General features: G+C 40.8%; 1 protein-coding gene across 1 annotated transcript in view; it reads left to right on the top strand.

The window, feature by feature from the left end:
• STAC (SH3 and cysteine rich domain) overlaps positions 1-11,278 on the top strand; it is a 439,669-nt gene extending 428,391 nt beyond the window's left edge. The window contains exon 11 of the mRNA XM_075315072.1: positions 4,824-11,278. Within this exon, the coding sequence (XP_075171187.1) occupies positions 4,824-4,934 (111 nt within the window). The 3' untranslated portion in view covers positions 4,935-11,278. The remainder of the gene's footprint in view (positions 1-4,823) is intronic.
• Positions 11,279-20,204: the final 8,926 nt, after the last annotated feature.

The raw sequence follows: 20,204 nt of genomic DNA, 5'->3' as shown, positions 1-20,204 counted from the left end.
GACTCTTTCTGCAGCGATTTGAAGTGCACGTGTGCTGTTCAAATCACTGCAGAAATTTCTGCAGGGACAGAACGCTACGTGCGCACATAGCCTTATACTCTATCACACAAAGGCTGAGTTGATACAACTGCTTCATCACTAGCCTGTCTTTTAGCAATTGCAGAATTCTTTCAGGCTGTTCTGAGGCTCCTCTTCCATCAGTCCCCCTCTCTAAGAAATGCTCAATGCCTCTAAATTAGTTATTTTCTCTCCTCAATAAGTGGGGTTTCTGCATTTCATGAGGTTTTAGACATATAAAGTCTAATTTTCTGCTAGTTTCCTTATATATATCCTTCTGTCCACTTAGCTACATACAGATATTTACATAAGCAGGCACATTAGTAAGGGGCTATAAGGCCTACGTCTGCCCCTGTCCTTCATTTACTAACATATATTTATGCATTTAGATTTTAGTTTTATTTTGGTGCATATGAGACATTATTATTATTTATTATTATTATTATTATAGCGCCATTTATGGCACTTTACAAGTGAATAGGGTATACATAAAAACAAGTACAACAATCATAAACATTACAAAAACAGACTGGTACAAAAGGAGAGAGGACACAGCCTGTGAGGGCTCACAGTCCACAGGGGATGGGTGAGGGTACAATAGGTGAGGACAGAGCTGGTTGCTCAGTGGTGTACTGGTCTGACGTTTATTGTAGGTTGTAGGTTGTAGGCTTGTCAGAAGAGGTGGGTCTTCAGGTTCCTTTTGAAGGTTTCCACAGTAGGAGAGAGTCTCATATCCTGGGGTAGAGCGTTCCAGAGTATGGAGGAGGCGTGGGAGAAATCTTGTATGTGATTGTGGGCATAGGAGATAACAGTGGAGGAGAGAAGGAGATCTTGTGAGGATCTGCGGATGCATGCATATAAGTACTAGGAGACTAGGTCACAGATGTAAGGAGGAGACAGGTTGTGAATGGCTTTGTAGGTCATGGTTAGTGTTTTGAACTGGAGTCTTTGGGCAATCGAAAGCCAGTAAAGAGATTGGCAGAGAGGAGAGGTCAGGGATTAGCGGAGGGACAGGTTGATTAGTCAGGCAGCAGAATTAAGGATAAATGGGAGGGGTGCAAGAGTGTTAGAAGGGAGGCCACAGAGCAGGAGGCTGCAGTAGACACTGTGCGCTTATGTCCATCCTGAAATTAGAGTATTGGTACTAGTATTTACAGATGATATTTTCAAATAAAGTATATAACTACTTCATGACATTACACATGTTTTTACTGTGTCTATTTAGCATTGGATTTTGTAATAATGTCAATGTTATTTATTTTAAAATCCAAGCATATATGTTAAAACTATAATTGGTTAAAATAAAGTACATCATCCCATATTATAGCACTGGAATAATACACTGCCTGTTGATATACATCATGATAGGTGGCTGCTGTTTTTCCATTAACACATATTACTGATGTAAGTGCACGTGTTAATTTATCACTACATGTGCCAATGGATAATCAACATGATACCTTTTGTTTCTGAACAAAGATTTTATTTTCCTAACTGTTATTACAGTTCTTTTTTCTTCTGAATAGCTGATCTGTTACTGCTTTTTCTAGAAACACTACTGACAATGCATTTGGCCTGGTATAACAGCTCAATACAATTCACTTTAATACCGAAATTTCCATCCTTAGAAAATTTAAAAGCTTGGAGGCTACACAGTCACTTTAGCTGAGACACCTGTTTGGTAACCAAAGATTTCTAGGTGTAATGGCTACATGGCAATACAAGTGAATGGAATCACATTATGGCCCCAAGGATACTGTAACTGCACCAAATAGGTTGCAAAAATTACAAGGTTGCACTTCTTGTGACTTGCGTGTAGCAGTCACAATAACCTCAGGGTCATAATGGGATATCATGCACTTGTATTATGCTGTGATGTAGCAGCGACAATTATCAAACTTTTGATTGTGTAACACGGTTGCAGACAACGTCACCATGTAGCCCCAGCCAGTTATGGTTAAGAACCCATGGACTAGAGTTTGAAATGCGTAACGCTCTGCACACATGAATTTTTGTTACATTTTTGTACCATTGATTGTTAATGAATCTAATAAATGGTAATTTTGTTATGGAACCTTATAATGAGTTCTGTATATATCTTTTTATTCTGCCTTAGATTGAGCCTGTTAGGTCAGATAAAGGAATTTACCAGCAGATTTAGTGTTAATCTGCAGGTTAACAGAATTTTGAAGGTGCCCGGCTGCTTTACTGAAAGTGCGGCACCCAGGAGAAAATGAACTTCATTCCTTCCTGGAGCCACCGGCTTTGGTCATACAGGTGTGCCAATATAGCTACAAATTTGCAGCTTCACATGCCACAGATTTGCAGCCGATGTTGTGAAAACTGATGTTATAATAGGTACATGTACCTTTTTCCTGTGAGATGGATTTATAATTAGCATATAGGAAAATCGGGTTCTGTATGAACTACAGCAAGATAATGTGTCACATAATAAGAAAGGAAGACAGAATACAGACATTTCATTGTAGTTGTCAGCATAGAATATTCATTAAAATCCGTGTAAAGTTTCCACTATCTAAACACGCGCTTTCTACACTTAAGATGATTTCTCATTTCATGTAGACAATGGAAAATTATACCAATTAAAAAAAAATAAAACAAACAAAAGAAATGTGTATTTTCTGTCAATCGATTCCATTTTTAACCTCATACACACAGAAGAACTGAAGACACTGTCATATTTCTGTAATATTTCCCTTGAAACAGTGCTAAGTGAATGAGTAGGGCATAATATGGCATCTCACTGAATTCAATGGAGTCTTTTTGAAGTGCAAGGCAAATGGAGAATAGTAAAGACTTATCAAAATGTTTGGGTTTCTTAAAAGAGATGTTCACTTTGTTTTCTTTAGTGCAACTTCCCTCACAATTTAGCCATTACTTCTGTCTGTAAAATATCTACTGGTGGAGGAGATGTGACCAGACACATCCATCAGCTCCTCCAATTGTAAAACACCTCACTGGAAAAAGCTGCTTTTCTATTGGAGGAGCTGATGGACAGGTCTGGTCACATGTTCCTCCACCAGCAGCCATTTTTATGGAGAGAAGCATTGGACAGTTTGTGTAGAGAGCTGTGGTAACAAGTGAAATAACCAGGAACCAGAATAAAATTGTGGAATAAGTTTTAGAAGTGTATCCTCAATTCTTCCTCAGGAGATTCATCGATCAACAAGCCAAAGTGGCTGACCCATTTACACCCCTTCATGACCATGACCATGATATATCCATCATGGAGCGTGTCCCGTTAAGCCCCGCCCCGTGCCGCGGGCAGGCGGCGTTGATCGGCAAACAAATCAACAGCTGTTTTCAACAGCTGACATGTATGCCTGCATGTTACGAGTGGAATCCCATTCCACCCGTAACATTGACCCCTTACATCTCGCTGCCAAAATCTGACAGCGAGATGTATATACGCACGGTGAAGATTTTCACTTACCGCCGCCCCCACCGGAAGTCACGTGAGTGATCACGTGACTTTCGGTGGTTGCCATCGTAGCACAGGGTCATGTGATAACGCCTGCAGCTATGACGTTTCACTTTCGTTTTCACCCGGCCCGGAGGCCAGGGAAGCAGGAAGTGACTGTATCTGCTGTTTACAGCTGTATAGCTGTGATCAGCAGATAGATAAGAGCGATCGGATTGCTGATTGCTATAGCCCCCTAGGGGGACTAGAAAAATTAAAAAAAAAAAAAAGTTTTAAAAAATATAAAAAAAAACAAAAAACTAAAAGTTCAAATCACCCCCCTTTCCCCCCATTGAAAATTAAAAGGTTAAAAAATAAATAAATATACACATATTTGGTATTGCCGCGTTCATAAATGCCCAATGTATCAAAATATAAAATCAATTAATCTGATTGGTAAACGGCGTAGTGGCAAAAAAATTCCAAACGCCAAAATTACGTTTTTTGGTCGCCGCAAGTTTTACGCAAAATGCAATAACAGGCGATCAAAACGTAGCCTCTGTGCAAAAATGGTACCATTAGAAACATCAGCTCGAGACGCAAAAAATAAGCCAACAGTGAGCCATAGATCCTAAAAATTGAGAACTCTACGGGTTTCGGAAAATGGCGCAAAACGTACGCCACTTTTATTAGACAAGCTTGTGAATTTTTTTAACCCCTTAGATACAAGTAAACCTATACATGTTTGGTGTCTACAAACTTGTACTGACCTCAGGCATCATACCCACACATCAGTTTTACCATATAGTGAACACCGTGAATAAAACATCCCAAAAACTATTGTGCCATCACTCTTTTTTTGCAGTTTTTCCCCACTTGGAATTTTTTGCTGTTTCCCAGTACACCATATGGTAAAACTTATGGTTTCATTTAAAAGTACAACTTGTCCCGCAAAAAACAAGCCCTCATATGGCAAGATTGATGGACAAATAAAAAAGTTACGGCTCTCGGAAGAAGGGGAGCAAAAAACAAAAATGCAAAAACGGTAAGTGCCCCGGGGCTGAAGGGGTTAATGTAGCCTTTTATGCTTTCATCTTCATAAAATCTTGATAGTCACAGCTCTTCCCATGCACAAGGCGATAAATTGTATCTGGTAGTTAAAATCCCTTCTGTTTTCTAACTTGGGTCAGTTAAAAAACATAACTTTTCCATTATTTCACTGATGAGTAACTTCCCTATTACACAGCTACATATGTAGAATAATTAGTTTTTCAGTATGTCATTGAAATCAATGAGAAATAAGTTAATATTTAATAAATGTATTTATTCATTTTTTCACTTCCAGATATGTTCCAGTTCTGAAAAGGAGAACAATGGTTTTCTCAAAGTTATCACTGGGAAGAAAAATGGATTTGTACCCATTGATATTTTGGAAGATATTGACCTTGGGATTTAGATGTTGCTATTATTCAAGCTTTCTAAAGAGAAGTGTGTGAATTATTAAATTACGTAGTGTCAGGTGATTCGGAGGGGTTTACAGAAGCCAGCCTGGAACAGATATGGTTGTAAGAGCTTCAAATCAGAAGATCAGGACTGTTATGGCACTGAGGAAACACCATAAATGACTGAAAAATGCATATAAGATATTCTGATTTTCCCGACCTGGAAAAAAATAAATGCTGCATTGGTGATCATGAACATTAGTAATGAAGATATAGCCTCTGTCTAAGTCTTAAAAACTGTTCCATTCTGGTTTTTTTAAGATCAGGGTTCAAGGAGTAGTAATGTGGGTATGCTGCTGCCTTTACTGGGTCCAACATGGTTCCATAGCCCACAGTTTTGTAACGCTGGAGCAGCGACCTTACCTCTCTATGATCTGTACAGTAGACTGTAAGCTCTATAGGGCAAACGCTGTGCCTGCAACATTTTTGCTTAGTGATGTGTCATTTTCTGTATTACACAGCTCTATTTTATTTTTCAAAAGGAGTTGAAAAATATTAGTATTAAAGGACGACTCTGCCACTCACTTAATTCTGCCACTTTCCTTCTATTGCATTTACTAGTCAACAGTTAATAGTAGTTTTGTTTGCACAACTATTAATTTATTACATAATGTTAATGCTTGAAAATATAAATTTACTATTAAGAAAACATTAGAGGAATTTTGTGTGATGGTTTTGAGTTAGATTTTGGCATAATTACAACTAGATGTAATATGATTGTGGATGAGTTTTAGAATGCTTTTTAGTTGAGATTTTATATTATATGAGTTTATTCTATCTTATTTAATCAATGTTAAGTTATATTTTCTTGTGTAAAAACTAAATTAGTTTTATTTTTTTGCAATTTAAAATAGTAAAATACTTCCATTCTAATATCAGCTTTAAAAAATATCTAGGAACAGCAGTAATAGAACTGGTTGTTATCAAGTTAACTGATGTTTATTTTTCTATTCTCCAATGTAAAAGTTTACAAACATTCCTCATCAAAATTAAAATGTCCATAAAATGTGAGTAACCTTTGTAAATGTTTTATCTTGAATAGATTATTTTTAATAATAACATCTAAAACTAAATTTAGTAGAATTCTGGCTTTCACCAGTGGGTTCTTTGCTAAACAGGTTGTCCAATACTAAAAAAAATGTTAGTCTTGGATATTTTGAAAATAAGAAATAAAGGCAGTATCTCAATTGATCTAGCACTGGCCACTCCAGAGCACTGGCTTCAGAAGCAAAGAGTTTGCACCATCCAGAATTAAACAGTACATACTAGAAAAGCATCCGGTGACAAGCTCCTCTAGTCACCCGACCACAGCAGGCTTAATAAAGTTATCCATTGCCCTAATTAATTTAATTTTTTATTCATTAATCATGCTATTATGTGCCACTAAATGCATCCATACTTTTATTATAGTAATATAAACCTTTTATCTTGCAGATAACATCACTTGGTATCTGCCAGCTACATCTCTGATGTTTACATCGATCTCTTCCAATCCCCTGGCTGTCCATGTGCTAATACTACAAGATCAATCATGCATTGCTGCAGCCTGTTTGCAGGCACTTAGCTCGCCCCTCCCTTCTCCACCCTGTGCTGCTGAAGATATTGGGAGATACCAAGTGTCAGAGCAGCCTAATGCAGGTGATAATACTAATAATAATAATTGTATTTCTATAGCGCCAACATATTCTGCAATGCTTTACAATTCAGAGGGGACATGTGCAGACAATATGAGACAATACAAAATAACAAAATTAAGATACCAAGAGGAGTGAGTAAGCTTACAGTCTATGAGGGAATAGGGGAGGCACAAAAGGTTAATGGGGGGGAGAAAAGCTTGCCAGATGGCCAGTACAACCAGGTCACTGTGTTTGGTAGGCAAATTTCAGCACTTTTCAGCTGTCCACATTGGAGATTGGATTAGCTAATTTGTTTGCTTAGAAATGCAGATAACAACACTTCACTAGGTATCGACCCCTGCTGTTACTTCCAAATGAAACTGTCAGCTCAGCTTGTATGAGGCAGAATTGTGATTCACTCCAAAATGTCTGATTTCTGTGCAGGAAAAGTATGTATCAGACATAACAGTGGAGAAAAAAAGATTCTGCATAATAATCTAGTATTATGTAATCCCTGCTGAGATGAGCTCGTAGAAACTATATGTCCATTACAAATATATTACAAACAGTATTTTTTTTAGAAAAGTTATGATTAATGGCAAAACTAGTGGAATACCCCTTTAAGTAGTTCTGTTCATACTCAGTAAAGACATTGCTTTTCAGAGCCAGCACAAACCATTAGAGATGAGATGCCAATAATGGATCCACAGGGCTGACACAATGTAAGATTGTTTTTTAGCATTAGACACCCCCTTTAATAACGGTATACGAAGGGAGTATTAACTATAGAGATACAAGTATATTATCACAAATACATGCAGCTACACTAAACATTTTCCATATGCTATACAATAAAATTGAAAACCCATATAATTTGCCTATTTTTTAACAATAACTTACAAATAAAAAAGAGTGCTAAAAGCATATTAAAATGCAATCTTTTTAAAGGGAAACAATATAGAGCTAATATTTATCAAGAAAAATAATAAAGGCAAATAAATATTACTAGGGAAGAGTGTCTAAGGACAAATATTCAAAGTGCTAGAGCATAAAAATGATTCAGCAGGACAATTTATCTCATTCTAGATATGATCCATGTTGGTCAATTTAGCATTTTCAGGGTCAGCGCCATCATAGAAGTCTTGTAGTATGGTTCATAATTAGAGATGAATTAATTTATTTTAGCAGAATTAAATTCTTCTTACATTTTACAAAAACATGTATTTAGCAAATCCTGCAAAACAGCAGCCGTTCACTATTTTGCTAATCCACAGAGAGATAGAAAAATGTTAAAAAGAAAACAAATACTCACTTTGGCTTTTACCTGTGCCGCCACCATTGCACCCCACTCTTTTTACCTCCATGCCTTTTTTTACTTTCCCCCATTGTGTCCACATCTTCTTTGGTGTGACCCACTCTGGGCCTTGGCTTCTGGCACAACTACTGTACATTGTGATTCTGACTAGGCCTAGGGTGATGCATGAACAGACATAAGAGACTTAATTGTAACAGAAGCCATGCCCAAGAACGCATATGTTAGCAAAAAAATGTGCGAAAATTATTCGGAAGGCAAAAAGAAGAGGTGTGGAGGACCAGAAGGTGTGCTACTGTCATGGCGGCATAGGTGAATGGTGAGTATTAATATTTTTTTTTACATCCTATATTTAACTTCAACACAAATAGAATTTTCTGTCATAAATTTGATATATTTGCAATCATCTTTACTTGTGCTATATGACTGTGATATCACCATCTTTTCTTGTGAAATCCATTGCTTTTTTACATTTTTTGGTAATTTAATGAAGATTACATTTTATGAAATCTTGGCAGTCCTTGTTTGTATACAGTGACTAGCTCTGAGACATTAGATCATGTACATGTGCATATCCAGCTACTAAAATTATATATCATATATTTATTTTTATACTCGCATAAAATTGCAACTATTTATCTTTCTTATTTTAACATCTTTAGAATTTTTCTTTTTTGTTGTATAGTATAATGTGAATATGTTCCAAATTTGTTTGTATCCATTACTTGTTTACAATAAAGCCATCCAAATCTGATAAACAGCTATTTATATGAAATACATTACAGAAGTCTAGTTATTTGTAAAGTAACTGAATATTAGGCTACAGGTAAATATATCTTTGAACCGTGTTAGCCAGTAGATAGAAAAAAATTGTTTAAAAAGAACTGAGGATTCTCTGTTGTTTTAAACAATTTTTTTTTTAAAAAAATAGTCTTTTTAACTATGAATTAGCTCAGATGTGCTATAAAATCCATGCTGCATCACATTATCATACTTAATAATGTAGTTTGACTACACAAAAATATTAAATTGAAATTAATGAATAAAAATTGTTATTGTAAAATCATTAATAACCTCATAATATTTAAAGAGGTGGTCTGACATATTAAACTACTTGCCAACCAAACACATGCTTTTAAATTATGAATTGAACCAAAGACACACGTGTGGGTACAACTTAGGCTTCTTCAGTGGATCAGCTTGTTATCAGAGACATATTTGCTAACACGAAGAGTGGGGTGTGTAGTTACCAAGGTTGATTATGATAATTAGCAAGGTAATACCAATGAGTATTATGGTGCACTTATAAGCACAGCACAGCCTGATGTCTATCCCTGAATGCCTGCTATGGTGCACTACTAAGCACAGCACAGCCTGATGTCTGTCCCTATATGCCTGGTATGATGCACCACTAAGTTTAATATTGCTCTTCTGGCCGCTGTCTTCTCTGATGAGTGTTATGAAATGCGTTGAGAGGTCCAGGAGCTTGTGTTCTTGAGATTAGAGGGTTGCCGCATACGAAGGTATGGTGTGGCCGAAAAATTTAAGCTGCCTCCTTGGATATATGGCGGTAACACCAATTGTTTTTTGTGCATTTTACTGTCCTATGGTTATTATTTGCTATGTATGTCAGTGTTCTCTGGGAGTTTTAGTTGTGATGAAGATGTCATTATCACCCTCCATTCTACAGAACATGACACTTTGACATGTTGTGAGTTATTAACCCTTGAATCATAGGTTTTTCTTTATGTGTGAGCTGGTATTTGGCAAGCCCTGCAGGGGTACTACCTCATTTATTGTATAGCCAATAGTTATATTTCTAATTAAGGTCTTTAATTAAGCATGCTGTGAATCACTTTTGAGAGATTTTAATAATAGTTCTTTATTAAAAACTGTATTTGGGACCTTTTCTCCTTTGTGAATTCTGTTAGTGAGACATCGACTGCTTCCATATAGTATTTTAATTGTTTGTCTAGTGTGCTCATCTTTTAAATGATTTAATAAAAGTTAGGTTTCATATATATATATATATATATATATATATATATATTGCACACACTCATTGGTAGTACCTTGATAATTATCGTATTTACTAATACACCAAATCAGAACTTCGCAATGCAGACCATCTGAATGGCCTGAGCCTGATCCAAGGGGATTATGGTGAGCAACCATGGCTCATTAATTCATTAATTTTAAAAGCATCCCTACGGTTAGTAAGTATATATATATATATATTTTTATATATATATATATATATATTTATATTTATTGGAAAACCCCTTTAAAGGGAACATGTCAGCACAATTTTGTAATGGTAAGTATAGACATGGCTCTAATGGTCCTGAGGTTCAGATTACATTAATACTAGAAGCAGGGGTCGGGGAATCACAGACAGGGAGGAGAAGACCCAATGTACAGTCCGGCCCTTGTGCACTGAAATCTAATTATCATAAAACTTCAAATGGTGGTTAAATAAGAACAACAAAGGGGATTTCTTCACCAAAGGTAGCAAATGAATTCTTATTATTATTATAGTGACATTACAGCTATGTCTTTACATACAATATTTTGCTGACAGCTTCGTTTTAAGTAGGTGTCTAATTACTTTAACACAGAGTAATAGTTACTTATGTAAAACACAGAATATTTTCTTTAAAACAATAATAATGGGACCTGAGGGTTATTGGATTAGAAAATACATGGTTCATCAAATGTCCATTGTAAAAGATGCAAAACTCACTAGAAGGGGTGGAGAATGAACCTGAAGTTAGGCGGCCTCATTCAGATTGGTCCAGCCTACATTTGTACATATTCTGGAGGTAATACCTTTTATAACCACGTTCGAGCAAACTGAATTTTTGACACTTTTAGAGTTACAGATTTTCCTATTGTTTCCATTCTGTCTTATTTTACTGATGTTTTTAAAATTCCATACCATATTGAAGTTCTGTGCTGGAAACAGGCTTGTTACATTACCAAATTACAGGAGCTCACTGTGTTATTGGATGCAGAGCATAACATCAATGGCAATAACAATTCTGGTATTAAAATGACTAAGTAAATTGACTCTCAACATCAATGGAAACTTCTTTTCAGATATATGATCAATGTCAATTCTGCCTTATATAATTTTCATTAATTGGTTGAAGAACAATATAGTATTTTTCTTTATTGTTTATATGTAAACTTGTCCCTATTTAAATATTGTAAACTTGACATATTTATTGGATGTATGTGCTGTATGTATTTTCTTGATTCACATCTATTCTTTATTTTATTTTTTTTATTTTCATAGCAAAAAAATAATTTCTAAGATCATTTTTCTGAGTTTCGCTTTCTTGTTTTTGCCCTTGTTTTTCCTCTACTACAAATACAACCTGGTTTGTTAATACTTTGCAAACTTGTTTTTATTTCCTTACTCTGGAAATGTAACATATCTAATCAATAGATATGACTGTTGTAACAATTTTGAATAAAGCTTGTATTTCACTAAAAGTATTGTGTTCAATGTAATCTATATGCAAGGGGGACTAGAGGAGTCCAAACTTGCTTAAAGTAATGGAAGGAACTGGGAAACAGAAAAGCGCAATGGGGTCCTATCTGAGATTAATGGGTACTACACAGTGCAGGGCCTTGGGTTGCGTAATACACAACACAAAATGAAGCTTCTGAAAATCAGCTGCTGCAGACAAATCGGTTGCAAAAACTATAAAAAGCCAAAAGGGAAACTAATGTGGTTCCTCGATGCTGCTGATATTCCAAGGAAACATAAATCAGGATACTCAGTAAGCTGAATGTGGTTTTTATTATTAACGCATTTTGAAATCGTCCAACGTCTTCCTCAAGATACAGACACAAATCCCAGTTTGTGGTTGTATATCAGTTTATGCCCCCTAAGGGTACTTTCACACTTGCATTGAACGGCTTCCGTTGCTAACCGCAGCTTTGAGGAATTACGGTAACCGTTGCAGGAAACCGTTATATTCCTCATAGACTTCTATTAGCTACAGATAGCAACGGATGGTCTTGCATTGCATCCGCCCCGCGGCACATCAGTTGTTTTGACGCTGACCGTCAGTGACCGTCGGGCGGATGGAACGCTGCATGTAGCATTTTTCTGCACTTGGCGGAGTGTCAAAAAAACGCAACCTGCAGGATTCTGTCAGCGTCCGTTGTTTTTATAATGGACGCCTATGGTGGCGGATTCCGTTAGAATCCGTCATTTTGACGGATTCCGTTAACGCATCCATCTTTACACAACTGCGCATGCCTAGATGTGTAAAGTCAAGGAAAAAAAAACTATAACGGATTGCGTTATTTTGTACGATCCGTAGCATCCGTTGTGCCACTATATGCAACGCATCCGTTGCATGTGTCACACAACGCAATGCTATGGATCCCGTCCAACGCAAGTGTGAAACTAGCCTTAGAATACCATCAGCAGTACAGAAGAACCACATTAATTTTCTTTTTGGACAAACTTGCCTAAAGACATTCAAAACTAGGAAGACAAAGTTGTCAGTAAGTGTCATCCAGTCAATAGAGATCTAGCATTTTCTAGAAACTCCTTAAGGGTATGCAATATTATAAAATAAAACATAATGCCTAGTTATTAAAGGTAACTTATAGCCATGTAAATGCAGACTAATATACAGGTGTTATGTTATAGAGCAGAAGGAGCTGAGTAGTTTGATATAGTTTTATAAGAAAAGATTCAGCATAATCTGTGTTTTAATTATGTAAGCCTTTGCTCTGTCTGTTGTGGCATACCTTAGCACACAAATCTTACTCTAGTCCCTGACTATACCCTGTGGCTTGTGGCAAGGCACACAACGGCGTAAGCCACTTTAAAGGCCCCGTCACACACACAGATAAATCTTTGGCAGATCTGTGGTTGCAGTGAAATCATGGACATATTGTTCCATTTGTACACAGCCACAAACCTGGCACTGATTGTCCACAATTTCACTGCAACCACAGATCTGCTGCAGATTTATCTGTGTGTGACAGGGCCTTAAGATGTGAATGATTTAAGAACGGACATGCGGTGCTTATAGAATCTGACACTTCTGACTCCACTATGTCCCATCATCAAGACTGGTATGAGAAATGATGGTCTTGATGAAATGAGACCATATAGTGTAAAGACAACTCAAGGCAGGCAAGTATGAGGCAGAAAGGCTAATTACCAAAGAAAGTAAAAATAATGAAAACATATTCTTCAACTATATAAGCAGTTAGAGACTGAAATATGATAGTGTTGGCCCCTCAAAATAACCAGAGAAAAATGCGGGGAGAGGATGAAAGACAAAGCCAATTTACTGATTGCCTTCTTATCTATAGTATTTACACAAGAGAATCACATCACAGGTGACATGATCAGGGATACTGTAAATTATTAATTAAATGTCACCTCCTCCAAAACATTAAAACAATAAAGTTGACACATTTCAAAATCTCATTGGCAATTACCCCCCCCCCCCATTTCTAAAAGAATTAAGGAGTGTAATAAAAAAAATAATTTCTAATATTTAATGATTCACCATTCCGATGGACTGGTGTATAGCAAATGTCGTGCATAATACCCCCACTCTGCTCATTGCCTAGGTGTTTCAATTCTTTGCACTGAAAAGCTGCCACCCACCCAGTAGTAATCATGCTGCCACAAAACTCATTGCCTGAAGGACACTGTACACACAGCGAAATCGCTAGTGATGTCGCTGGTGAAAGCACCCACCCCCGTCGGTTGTGCGTCACGGGCAAATCGCTGCCTGTGGCGCACAACATCGCTAGGACCCATCACACGGACTTACCTGTCTAGTGATGTCGCTGTGGCCGGCGAACCACCTCCTTTCTAAGCGGGAGGTTCGTTTGGCGTCACAGCGGCGTCACTAAGCGGCCGCCCAATAGAAGCGGACTGGCAGAGATGAGCGGGCAGAACACCCCGCCCACCTCCTTCCTTCCTCATTGCAGGCGGCCGCAAGTACGGTGTTGTTCCTCGTTCCAGCCGTGTCACACATAACGATGTGTGCTGCCGCAGGAACGACGAACAACCTGCATCCTGCAACAGCAACGATATTTGGATTAGAACGACGTGTCAACAATCAACAATTAGGTGAGTAATTTTGATCGTTAACGGTCGTTCGTGCGTTTCACACACAACGACGTCGCTAACGAAGCCGGATATGCGTCACGAATTCCATGACCCCACCGACATCTCGTTAACGATGTCGTTGCGTGTAAAGCCCCCTTGAGAGAAGATTAATGATATACCCCACCTCCTTTATAAGGTTTAGAGTGATGTAGTTTGCTATGATAACTTTAAAAGATAATATCTTTGGAATGAAGAGAACTATTACAAAAAGAAAATAATTTGTTACTCAGTTCCTCAGACCCTATCTCAGGATGTAGCCAATTTTAGGTGTAAAAAGTCATAAGTAGTTGTTACGCCTGAGACCTTCCACTTACACGGGGATTAACAAACCAAGAAAGATGTTAACTACGGGTCCCTATACAGACTAGGTGTTACCCTAAACCTGATCCTGATTTGTCCCTGCCTGACTGGTAAGTTGGTATGCTAAACTAACACAATGTTGTCCCCACTTGATTTCGGCTAACCCTGAGTGTCTTTCACTGAATCCTAAGTAATATACCAATCGTAACACAAAACAGAAAACGTAAATGAAGTGCACACACGCAGAGGGTGATACACAGGACTAGGAACATGAAACCACAATCGTACATGGGAGCCAGAGAAAAACTAAAGAACCCCAAAGAATAATGGAATACTTGGAAAAAACACAAATCATAAAAGAAACTGAATAGGAGAAAACTGGGAAGAGAATCACACAAACAAAACTGTCAGGCTTCCAGCAGGGGGAGCTGCAGTCCTGCAGGGAAAGACACTACACATGGCTGAATGAGCAAGGAGGGTTACTCCCAGTGTGTGCTGATGCAGTGTCTGCCAGCATCAGCCAGACAGCTAAAGCTGTGGGGCATGCGGGGGATGATCAGATGGGTCCAGGTCATATACAGTATGGGCAGCAGAAAGACCGGAGGAACTAGCAGAGGAGGAGTCGAGATCAGGCCGAGGTCAGTACCAGAGGAAACAACTGATTGGAGAGGTAGGAGAGAGGGAGACAACCGGGGCTATTGTGGGAAGGAAGGCGGTGAGACAGAGGAATGGCAGAACGACTAGGGGACAGAACACAGATAGAGGCTTAGGGCCCAGAGAGGGAACGGATCAGGATCACACTTACAGGGACCAGCACTCACAGGCAAAGCAGCGCTAAGCTTATAGCCGGCCCTGGTTCACCGGAGATGACAGTATTTAAAGCATCCCAGCTCCGGAAGTGAGGCCCGGGAGAAGGCTCCACCCCCTAGCTATGTAGACGGGGAGGGTAAACCATGACAGTACTCCCTCCTCAAGGGGGGACCACTGGACCCCCAGGCTTCCCAGGAAACTTCCGGTGGAAAGCCGCAATCAACCAATCAGCCCGTACGGATCTAGCCGGCACCTAGGACCTGTCCTCCGGACCATAACCCTTCCAATGGATCAAATACTGGAGGGAGTTACGAACCCTACGCAAATTCATAATACGCTGGATCTCGTATTCCACCTCACCGTCCACCAATATTGGAGCTGGAGGGTCTGAGAATCCACCACTGATGGAACAAATGATTTAAGCAAGGAGGTATGAAATACGTTAGGAATACGCAAGGTCTGGGGCGGTTGCAACCGAAAGGCTACCGGGTTGATCACTTCGATGATCTCATAGGGTCCTATAAACTTAGGACCCAACTTAGCAGACGGAACCCTAAGCCTAATATTCCGAGTGGACTGCCACACTTTGTCCCCCACTTGAAAGGAGGGTCCCAGAGAATGCCGTTTGTCCTCTTGGCGTTTCTGTGACCGTTAAGCCATCTCGATGCACCGTCGTACCTCCTTCCACATCTCCCCCAGATGCTAAACGACGGACTCGGCCCCTGGACACCCCAAATACACTCTAGAGAAGGTCCCGAAGTGAGGGTGAAACCCATAATTACAGGAGAAGGGAGGCGTTCCTGTAGACTGATGGACTCTGCTATTGAATGCGAACTCCACAAGGGGCAAAAACGTACACCAATCCTCCTGCTGAGCAGAAACCAAGCCCCACAGGATTTGCTCAAGGGTAGGATTCATCCTTTCCGTCTGCCCATTGAACTCGGTATGATAGGCGGACGAGAAGGACAACTCAATTCCCAAACGCCTGCACAAGGCCCTCCAAAACCGAGAAATGAATTGTGCCCCCCTGTCAGACACAATATTCAGGGGCAACCCATGTAGCCGAACCACCTGGTCAATAAAGTGGTTGGCAAGGGCTGCAGCATTAGGTAGACCGAAGAGGGGAACAAAATGTGCCTGTTTACTAAAATGATCCACCACCACCCAGATCACAGTCATACCATTAGAGACAGGGAGGTCCGTAATGAAATCCATGGACAAGTGGGTCCATGATCTTTCAGGAACAGGTAATGGAACCAGTTCCCCGGCCGGCCGGTTACAACATACCTTAGCACGGGCACATGTAGCACAGGCAGACACAAACCGAGCAACATCTGAGTGAAGAGATGGCCACCAAAACAGTCGAGCAACAGCCCTGCGAGTGGCCGTAATTCCAGCATGGCCGCTAATGGACTCATAGACTCATAGACATAGACTCATGGAACTCTTGAAGTACTCGTAACCGGAGGTGCAAAGGGACAAACAGTTTAGCGTCTGGGGCGGAAGATGGCGCTGAGGACTGGGCCTCCCTTACCTCAGCCTCTAACTCGGATATAAGGCAGCGACCACCACCCCTCGCGGAAGAATGGAGGAAGGAGGCTCTGGAGTTGACACCGGGTCTAAACTACGGGACAGTGCACGTTTTTGGACCCTGGCCAAAAAGTAATACAAAAATGGAATCTAGAAAAAAAAAGAGCCCACCTCGCTTGTAGAGGCGTCAATCTCTTGGCCGACTCGATATATGCTGGATTTTTATGATCAGTGAAAAATGCCTCCATTCTTCAAATGCCAACATCACCGCCAATAATTCACGGTTACCCACATCATAATTTCTCTCAGCCGGAGTGAATTTCTTGGCAAAGAACGCACAGGGTCGCAGATTAGTCAGAGTAGCAGGACCCTGAGAGAGAACAGCTCCCACCCCCACCTCTGAGGCATCCACCTTCACAATAAACGGCGCCTCAAGGTCGGGCTGTACCAGGACGAGGCGAACACGAACCGGTACTTTAACTTAAGAAATGCCTGGACAGCCGTTTGCGACCAGTTCTGCAGATCCTCCCCTTTCCATGTAAGGTCAGTCAATGGCTTGGCAATTTGAGAAAACCAATTAATGAACCTTCAATAATAACTTGCAAAACCCAAAAAGCGTTGTAGCGCCTTGATATCCCTGGGTTGCACCCTATTAACAATAGCCTGTACTTTCCTGGGTCCATCTTAAACCCATCATGAGAAAGGAGTAACCCAAGAAAGGCTATTTCCTGAACAGAGAAAACACATTTTTCAAGCTTGACAAACAGGTGGTTATCACATAATCTCTGTAATACAGAGCAAACATGCATAATATGCATTTCCCTATAGGCAGAATAAATCAAAATGTCATCGAGATAGATGACCACAAAATGACAAAGAAATTCAGAGAAGATATCATTGATGAAATCTCAGAGTCTTCTACTCTCCTTCTCATCCGCACTGACAGCTGCTCTATGTGTTCCGTAGCCAGCAAAAAAGGTGCCCTAGGTAGAGGGGGCAGAATCTCATGCATGGTGCCCCTTCTTTCCCGTAATCTGTGGTCCATATGAACTGCCTCCGTCATCGCATAATCCAAGGTGCTCGGATGAGGGTGCAAAGCCAAAGCGTCTTTCAGTGAGTCAGAAAGACCTTTCCAGAATTGGCACCTAAGTGCAGAATCATTCCACCGTACCTCAGTGGACCACTGCCGAAACTCAGAACAATATAGCTCAGCAGTGTGGTTCCCCTGAGTGAGACACATGATCCTGTCCTCAGCCACTCGTACTCGGTCTGGTTCATCATATATCACCCCGAGCGAGTCAAAGAAGAGGTCAACCGAATGCCGTTCTGGGGCCTAAGGGGGTAAGGAAAACACCCAGGTCTGGGGACCTCCTCTAAGTAGCGACATGATAATCCCCACCCGCTTGGGCTCATTCCCCGAGGACCGAGGTCGGAGAGTGAAAAGAAGCCTGCAACTCTCCTTAAATGTCCGAAATAGGTTTTTCTCCCCCGAGAATTTATCGGGGAGCATCACCGTGGGTTCGGGGGAGGTGAATTGGACATCAGTGGGACTATGCTGTCCTACAGTTTGTGAGATAGCTGCCACTGAGGTGGCCCTCGCAGAAGCAGGAGACCTCACTCTGCAGCATATTGTGTGAAGCTACCAGGGTGCGATGCTCTGCAGCCAAATGCTGTACCAGTTGCATAAGGTTGGCTACTTGCTGAGTGGATCCATTACAGTTTTTTATCCTGCAAAGATGGATCCCACTACCAAGGAAAAAATGGCTTTTTTTTTCCTATGGGAAGATAAAGTCTATTGGGGCCGGCTATGCTGTCAGGCTGCCAGCAGGGGGAGCTGGAGTCCTGCAGGGAAAGACACTACACGGAGCTGAATGAGCAAGGAGGGGAACTCCCAGTGTGTGCTTATGCAGTGTCTGCCAGCATCAGCCGGACAGGTGAAGCTGTGGGGCATGCGGGGGATGATCAGTCGAGTCCGGGTCATACACAGTATGGGCAGCAGGAAGACCGGAGCAACTAGCAGAGGAGGAGTCGAGATCAAGCCGAGGTCAGTACCAGATGAAACAACTGAGTGGGGAGGTAGGAGAGGGGGAACAACCAGGGCTAATGTGGGAATGAAGGAGGTGGGACAGAGGAATGGCAGAATGACTAGGGCACAGAACACAGACAGAGGCTTAGGGCACAGAGAGGGAACGCATCACACTTACAGGGACCAGCACTCACAGGCAAAGCAGCGCTAAGCCTATAGCCGGCGCTAGTTCACTGGAGATGACAGTATTTAAAGCATCCCTGCTCCGGAAATGAGGCCTGGGAGAAGGCTCCACCCCCTAGCCATGTGGATGGGGAGGGGAAACCATGACAAAAATGCAGGGAAAAGCAATAGCAAGAAGTAAAAATCCTTAAGTGAGGTGCTGGGTACCAACAACAACAATCCATCTAGGAATATAGTCAGCATTGAAGGCATGTGCATAGAGAGTATAAAAAGCCCCACCAAAGATGTGATATGGCAAACAAAACAATGAAGTGCACACCTGAATAGAAGTGAAACAGGAAAGCAAAACAAAGAAAAAGAAAGACAACAGATGAATCAGCAGTTGGACTGACACAAAACAGGCTATGTTCCAACAGATAGAAAAAACGATCACTCAACCAGAGGCCACTGGATCAAGCCTCAGAGTTGAGCCATGACAGTACCCCCACTTCTACGATGGGCCACTGGACCCTCAGAAACTCTCAACCTCTGCCAACGTTGATGAAATGCTCTTACCAAGCGATCTACATGAAGATTCTCCAAATTGACCCAGGAGTTATCCTCACTACTGTAACCTTTGTGGGTCCGCCACCAGGTTTGCCCCAGCATAGCTCCAGGTTCAATTGAGACAGCCATTGCTGAACCTTGGCCTGGATACCTATACACAACTCTGCAGCTGTGTGACTGCATTCTCCCATGGATTTTAATTTTAATTTCAATGCTGCATAATTGTGTTGAGCGCTGGCAGCACTATACGGAGGTGGGGGAATTCTCTCTGCACTGTTTGAACACATGTTACTTTAAGGGAAAGGTTGAGGACCTAGGTGGAGGCCCTAGAGGAGGTGAAAGAGGCACAAGCAGTGGATTAAATGATAGATGCAGAGGTTTGTCCCTCAATACTTGGGGATTTCAAGACTTGTGGAGCCGCCCCTTGCCTGTCTTCCTCCACAGCCACCAGAGTCACCCGGTGACCAGTGAGCAAGATGTAATACCCCTGGCCATGCCTACTCATCCAGGTGTCAGTGGTGAAATGTACCCTGTCAGACACAGAGTTTGTCAAGGAATGGGTGATATTGTTTTCTAAATGCTGGTGTAGTGCAGGCACAGTTTTTATTAGGAAAGTAATGGCGACTGTGCAACTGGTACTGGGGGATTGCCACAGCCATCAGGTTTCAGATACCATCTGTATCCACCAGACTGAGGATTCAGTGCTTTTAATGCTTGCATCACTACGTGTTCGTGTGCGTGTGT

This window comes from Anomaloglossus baeobatrachus, chromosome 6 (assembly GCF_048569485.1).
Source record: "Anomaloglossus baeobatrachus isolate aAnoBae1 chromosome 6, aAnoBae1.hap1, whole genome shotgun sequence".
In the NCBI taxonomy this organism is placed as follows: domain Eukaryota; kingdom Metazoa; phylum Chordata; class Amphibia; order Anura; family Aromobatidae; genus Anomaloglossus; species Anomaloglossus baeobatrachus.
The sequence above is the reverse complement of the archived record's forward strand: the minus strand, read 5'-3'. Positions and strand labels throughout refer to the sequence as shown.